At 42.8% G+C, this 7,500-nt stretch overlaps 1 protein-coding gene across 8 annotated transcripts in view; it reads left to right on the forward strand.

The window, feature by feature from the left end:
• The window catches only part of LOC110518744 (carbohydrate sulfotransferase 15), a 126,908-nt gene that overhangs the window by 100,598 nt on the left and 18,810 nt on the right, over positions 1–7,500 (forward strand). For 4 of the 8 annotated variants that reach the window (XR_016493826.1, XR_016493827.1, XM_090228925.1 and 1 more), the window contains exons 4-5: positions 479–625; positions 5,765–5,927. Coding sequence is in view for 4 of the 8 variants with exons in the window: in XM_090228925.1 (XP_090085051.1) it covers positions 479–625; positions 5,765–5,927 (310 nt within the window). In the remaining 4 variants the exon portion in view is untranslated. The remainder of the gene's footprint in view (positions 1–478; positions 626–5,764; positions 5,928–7,500) is intronic. The other 4 variants (XR_016493828.1, XR_016493829.1, XM_090228927.1 and 1 more) reach the window with 1 other exon arrangement.

Here is a 7,500-nt window from a genome sequence, read left to right on the forward strand (position 1 = left end):
CTCTCTATCATTCTTTGTCTATCGTTCTCTCTCCGTTCCCTCCCTCCCTCTCTCCCCACGTGCCATCTCCCCTCCTCCCTTTCCCCTCTCTCCCTCCCCCCTCCCCTCTCTCCCTCCCTCTCTCTTCTCTCTCTCCCTTCCTCCCTTCCCCCCTCCCTCTCCCCCTCCACCCTCCACCTGCCTCCCTCTCCCACCCCTCCCTCTCCCACCCCTCCCTCTCTCCTCCCTCCCTCCCTCCCTCTCCCATCCCTCCCTCCCTCCCTCCCTCCCTCCCTCCCTCCCTCCCTCCCTCCCTCCCTCCCTCCCTCCCTCTCCCATCGCTGGCTCCCTCCTCCCTCTCCCTCCCTCCCTCCCTCCCTCTCCCATCCCTCCCTCCCTCCCTCCCTCCCTCCCTCCCTCCCTCTCTCCTCCCTCCCTCCCTCCCTCCCCCCTCCCTCCTCCCTCCCCCCCTCCCTCCCTCTCTCCTCCCTCCCTCCAGGTATAATCCGTCTGAGTGAGGGGTTCCATGACCGTTACCCAGTGGAAGACTATTTGGATCTGTTTGACCTGGCAGCCTATCAGATCCAAGACAACCTGATGGGAAACACCCACTCAGGAGCCCCAGAGCAACACAACATCATCATAGGTAGAACACCTTTAATATCAACACAACATCATCATTAATATCAACACAACATCATCATTAATATCAACACAACATCATCATTAATATCAACACAACATCATCATTAATATCAACACAACATCATCATTAATATCAACACAACATCATCATAGGAAACACCATTAATATCAACACAACATCATCATTAATATCAACACAACATCATCATTAATATCAACACAACATCATCATTAATATCAACACAACATCATCATTAATATCAACACCATCATTAATATCAACACCATCATTAATATCAACACAACATCATCATTAATATCAACACCATCATTAATATCAACACCATCATTAATATCAACACCATCATTAATATCAACACCATCATTAATATCAACACAACATCATCATTAATATCAACACCATCATTAATATCAACACCATCATTAATATCAACACCATCATTAATATCAACACAACATCATCATTAATATCAACACCATCATTAATATCAACACCATCATTAATATCAACACAACATCATCATTAATATCAACACAACATCATCATTAATATCAACACAACATCATCATAGGAAACACACCTTTAATATCAACACAACATCATCATTAATATCAACACAACATCATCATTAATATCAACACAACATCATCATTAATATCAACACAACATCATCATTAATATCAACACAACATCATCATTAATATCAACACAACATCATCATTAATATCAACACAACATCATCATAGGAAACACCTTCGGAAGTTGATTAAGGCAGCCCCCCCCCACACCTCTCTGATTCTCTCTGATTCTGACTCCCTCCCTCCCTCCCTCACTCCCTCGCTCCCTCACTCCCTCCCTCTCTTCCTCCACCAGTCCATCTTCTGATTTATGACTTTAATATAGCAAAAGTAGTCTTGCCTCACACTGAGTTGTTGTATTGAGCCCCAGCTACCAGCTTCCAGCTTCCAGTTACCAGCTTCCAGCTACCAGCTTCCAGCTAACAGCTACCAGCTACCAGCTACCAGCTACCAGTTACCAGCTACCAGTTACCAGCTACCAGCTACGAGCTAACAGCTACGAGCTAACAGCTACCAGCTACCAGCTAACAGCTAACAGCTACCAGCTAACAGCTACCAGCTACCAGCTACCAGCTAACAGTTAACAGTTAACAGTTAACAGTTAACAGCTAACAGCTAACAGTTTAGTAAGCCAGCTGGTCAACCCGTTTTATTCCTATCTTTAAAGAACAAATCCTTCAAGGGCCGAGGAGGAGCGTCCCAGAGACCTCTTCAGTATTCACACTGTGTCCTACCCTCGCAGAGGAGAGGAGTGAGGCTTGGAGAGCCCAGCGAAGTATAGGGGAAACGGCCATAACCCTGGCCCCTAAACTCCTACACAACCCCCTGCCCAGTTCAGGCCACCCCTACGCCAAGAACGTTACAATAGTTGAAAGTGATTTGTTCCGTGATTTTGATCACAGCTGGGATAATGAGCGAGGGGGAAAACGCTCGATTCTTTCACACTTTTTTGTTGTTGATTTTCAAAAATAATAATTACCCGTTTTTTTCGTGATATCCATTTGCGATCCAGTTAAGAGCTTGTCTCATCGCTGCAACTCCCCAACGGGCTCGGGAGAGGTCGAAGGTCGAGTCATGCGTCCTCTGAAACATGACCCGCCAAACAGCGCTTCTTAACACCCGCCCGCTTAACCCGGAAGCCAGTCGCACCAATGTGTCAGTGGAAACGCAGTCCAACTGAAGACAGCTTGCAGGCGCCCCGGCCCGCCACAAGCAGTCGCTAGAGTGAGCCAAGTAAAAACCACCCGCCCTGTCAAACTTTCCCCTAACCCAGACGGCACTGGGTCAATTGTGTGCCGCCCTATGGGATTCCCGATCACAGCCGGTTGTGACACAGCAGTACCTTAGACCACTGTGACACAGCCTGGAACCGAACCCAGGTCTGTAGTGACGCCTCAAGTACTGCAGTACCTGAGAACGCTGTGACAGCCTGGAACCGAACCCGGGTCTGTAGTGACGCCTCAAGCACTTCGATGCAGTACCTTAGACCGCTGTGACACAGCCTGGAACCGAACCCAGGTCTGTAGTGACGCCTCAAGCACTTCGATGCAGTACCTTAGACCGCTGTGACACAGCCTGGAACCGAACCCAGGTCTGTAGTGACACCTCAAGCACTTCGATGCAGTACCTTAGACTGCTGTGACACAGCCTGGGACCAAACCCAGGTCTGTAGTGACGACTCAAGCACTTCGATGCAGTACCTTAGACTGCTGTGACACAGCCTGGAACCGAACCCGGGTCTGTAGTGATGCCTCAAGCACTTCGATGCAGTACCTGAGACCGCTGTGACACAGCCTGGGACCGAACCCAGGTCTGTAGTGACGCCTCAAGCACTGCGATGCAGTACCTGAGAACGCTGCACCACTCGGGAGGCCCAGAACACTAGATTTAAAAAAAAATCTTAATTTTAATAATCTTGTTTGGATTAGTTCATCTCAATATCATACGGTATTATGTCAGACACTACAGTGTCACAATGACAGCACATTGGAGGAGGAGGACACTACAGTATTATAATGACAGCACATTGGAGGAGGAGGACACTACAGTATCACAATGACAGCACATTGAAGGAGGAGGACACTACAGTATTATAATGACAGCACATTGGAGGAGGAGGACACTACAGTATTATAATGACAGCACATTGGAGGAGGACACTACAGTATTATAATGACAGCACATTGGAGGAGGACACTACAGTATTATAATGACAGCACATTGGAGGAGGACACTACAGTATTATAATGACAGCACATTGGAGGAGGACACTACAGTATTATAATGACAGGACATTGAAGAAGGACACTACAGTGTCACAATGACAGCACATTGGAGGAGGAGGACACTACAGTATTATAATGACAGCACATTGGAGGAGGACACTACAGTATTATAATGACACCACATTGGAGGAGGACACTACAGTATTATAATGACAGGACATTGAAGAAGGACACTACAGTGTCACAATGACAGCACATTGGAGGAGGAGGACACTACAGTATTATAATGACAGCACATTGGAGGAGGACACTACAGTATTATAATGACACCACATTGGAGGAGGAGGACACTACAGTATTATAATGACAGCACATTGGAGGAGGACACTACAGTATTATAATGACAGCACATTGGAGGAGGACACTACAGTATTATAATGACAGCACATTGAAGGAGGAGGACACTACAGTATTATAATGACAGTACATTGGAGGAGGACACTACAGTATTATAATGACAGCACATTGAAGAAGGACACTACAGTATTATAATGACAGCACATTGGAGGAGGAGGACACTACAGTATTATAATGACAGCACATTGGAGGAGGAGGACACTACAGTATTATAATGACAGCACATTGGAGGAGGAGGACACTACAGTATTATAATGACAGCACATTGGAGAAGGACACTACAGTATTATAATGACAGCACATTGGAGGAGGACACTACAGTATTATAATGACAGCACATTGGAGGAGGACACTACAGTATTATAATGACAGCACATTGGAGGAGGAGGACACTACAGTATTATAATGACAGCACATTGGAGGAGGACACTACAGTATTATAATGACAGCACATTGGAGGAGGACACTACAGTATTATAATGACAGGACATTGAAGAAGGACACTACAGTGTCACAATGACAGCACATTGGAGGAGGAGGACACTACAGTATTATAATGACTGCACATTGGAGGAGGACACTACAGTATTATAATGACAGCACATTGGAGGAGGAGGACACTACAGTATTATAATGACAGCACATTGGAGGAGGACACTACAGTATTATAATGACAGCACATTGGAGGAGGAGAACACTACAGTATTATAATGACAGCACATTGGAGGAGGAGGACACTACAGTATCACAATGACAGCACATTGGAGGAGGACACTACAGTATTATAATGACATCACATTGGAGGAGGAGGACACTACAGTGTCACAATGACAGCACATTGGAGGAGGACACTACAGTATTATAATGACAGCACATTGGAGGAGGAGGACACTACAGTATTATAATGACAGCACATTGGAGGAGGAGGACACTACAGTATTATAATGACAGCACATTGGAGGAGGAGGAAACTACAGTATTATAATGACAGCACATTGGAGGAGGACACTACAGTATTATAATGACAGCACATTGGAGGAGGAGGACACTACAGTATTATAATGACAGGACATTGAAGGAGGAGGACACTACAGTATTATAATGACAGCACATTGAAGGAGGACACTACAGTATTAAATGACAGCACATTGAAGGAGGAGGACACTACAGTATTAAATGACAGCCCATTGGAGGAGGACACTACAGTATTATAATGACAGCACATTGAAGGAGGACACTACAGTATTATAATGACAGCACATTGAAGGAGGACACTACAGTATTATAATGACAGCACATTGGAGGAGGACACTACAGTATTATAATGACAGCACATTGAAGGAGGACACTACAGTATTATAATGACAGCACATTGAAGGAGGACACTACAGTATTATAATGACAGCACATTGAAGGAGGAGGACACTACAGTATTATAATGACAGGACATTGGAGGATGAGGACACTACAGTATTAAATGACAGCCCATTGGAGGAGGACACTACAGTATTATAATGACAGCCCATTGGAGGAGGACACTACAGTATTATAATGACAGCACATTGAAGGAGGAGGACACTACAGTATTATAATGACAGGACATTGGAGGATGAGGACACTACAGTATTATAATGACAGCAAATTGAAGGAGGACACTACAGTATTATAATGACAGCACATTGAAGGAGGAGAACACTAATATAAGGTGAAGAAGGGCATTAATGCTTTTCTGTGATTAATTATCGAATGTCCTAACGGAGGAGGTTTATATAGAAGCACTGTCCTCTCCAGCAAATACTTACACAACTGTTTACACTGTATTCATGTTACTTCCTTTGTCTTGTTTATGCAAATAAATAAACCGTGTGTTTGTGTTTGTTTGTTTGTTTGTGTTCCAGGAGAGGCCAGTGCGTCCACCATGTGGGACAACAATGCCTGGGCGTATTTCTATGACAACTCGACTGAGGCGGAGGCGGAGCCACCCTTCCTCATCCAGGACTTTATCCACACGCTTCAGCCTGACGCAAGGTTCATCGTCATGCTCAGAGACCCTGTAGAGAGGTACTGTAACTACTATTAATACTACTACTACCACTACTATTAATACTACTACTACTACTACTACTACTACTACTACTACTACCCTGTAGAGAGGTACTGTAACTGCTATTAATACTACTACTACTACCACTACTATTAATACTACTACTACTAACCCTTCAGCCTGACGCAAGGTTCATCGTCATGCTCAGAGACCCTGTAGAGAGGTACTGTAACTGCTATTAATACTACTACTACCACTACTATTAATACTACTACTACCACTACTATTAATACTACTACTACCACTATTATTAATACTACTACTACCCTGTAGAGAGGTACTGTAACTGCTATTAATACTACTACTACCACTACTATTAATACTACTACTACTACTACTACTACTACTACTACTACTACTACTACTACTAACCCTTCAGCCTGACGCAAGGTTCATCGTCATGCTCAGAGACCCTGTAGAGAGGTACTGTAACTGCTATTAATACTACTACTACTACCACTACTATTAATACTACTACTACCACCATTAATACTACTACTACTACTATTAATATTACTACTACTACTACTACTAATACTACTACTACTACTACTACCCTGTAGAGAGGTACTGTAACTGCTATTAATACTACTACTACTACCACTACTATTAATATTACTACTACTACTAATACTACTACCACTACTATTAATACTACTACTACCACTGTTAATACTGGCACTACTAATACTACTATTACTACTACTACCCTGTAGAGAGGTACCGTAACTACTATTAATACTACTACTACCAATACTACTACCACTACTATTAATACTACTACTACCACCATTAATACTGCCACTACTAATACTACTACTGCTACTATTAATACTACTACTACTACTACTACTGTTAATACTACTACTACTACTACTACTGCCCTGTAGAGAGGTACTGTAACTGCTATTAATACTACTACTATTAATACTACTACCACTACTATTCATACTACTACTTCCACCATTAATACTGCCACCGCTAATACTACTACCACTACTATTAATAATACTACTACTACCACTACTATTAATACTACTACTACCACTACTATTAATACTACTACTACCACCATGAATACTACCACTACTATTAATACTACTACTACTACTATTACCCTGTAGAGAGGTACTGTAACTACTATTACTAGTGCTATTACTACTACAACCACCATTAATACTGCCACTACTACTACTACTACTACTACTACTACTACTACTATTAATACTACTACTACTATTAATACTACTACTACTACTACTAGTAGTAGTAATGCTACTACTACTACTACTACCCTGTAGAGAGGTACTGTAACTACTATTACTACTGCTATTACTACTACAACCACCATTAATACTACTACTGTTACCACTACTACCACTGGTAATACTACTAATACTACCACTATTAATACTGCTACTACTACTATTACTACCATTATTACGTCTATTACTTCTACTACTATTAATACTACTGCTATTACTCCTACTACTATTAATGCTGCTGCCACAATTAATACTACTACCATTA

Source organism: Oncorhynchus mykiss, unplaced genomic scaffold, assembly GCF_057628025.1.
Source record: "Oncorhynchus mykiss isolate SJ-2025 unplaced genomic scaffold, ASM5762802v1 scaffold103, whole genome shotgun sequence".
Taxonomy (NCBI): domain Eukaryota; kingdom Metazoa; phylum Chordata; class Actinopteri; order Salmoniformes; family Salmonidae; genus Oncorhynchus; species Oncorhynchus mykiss.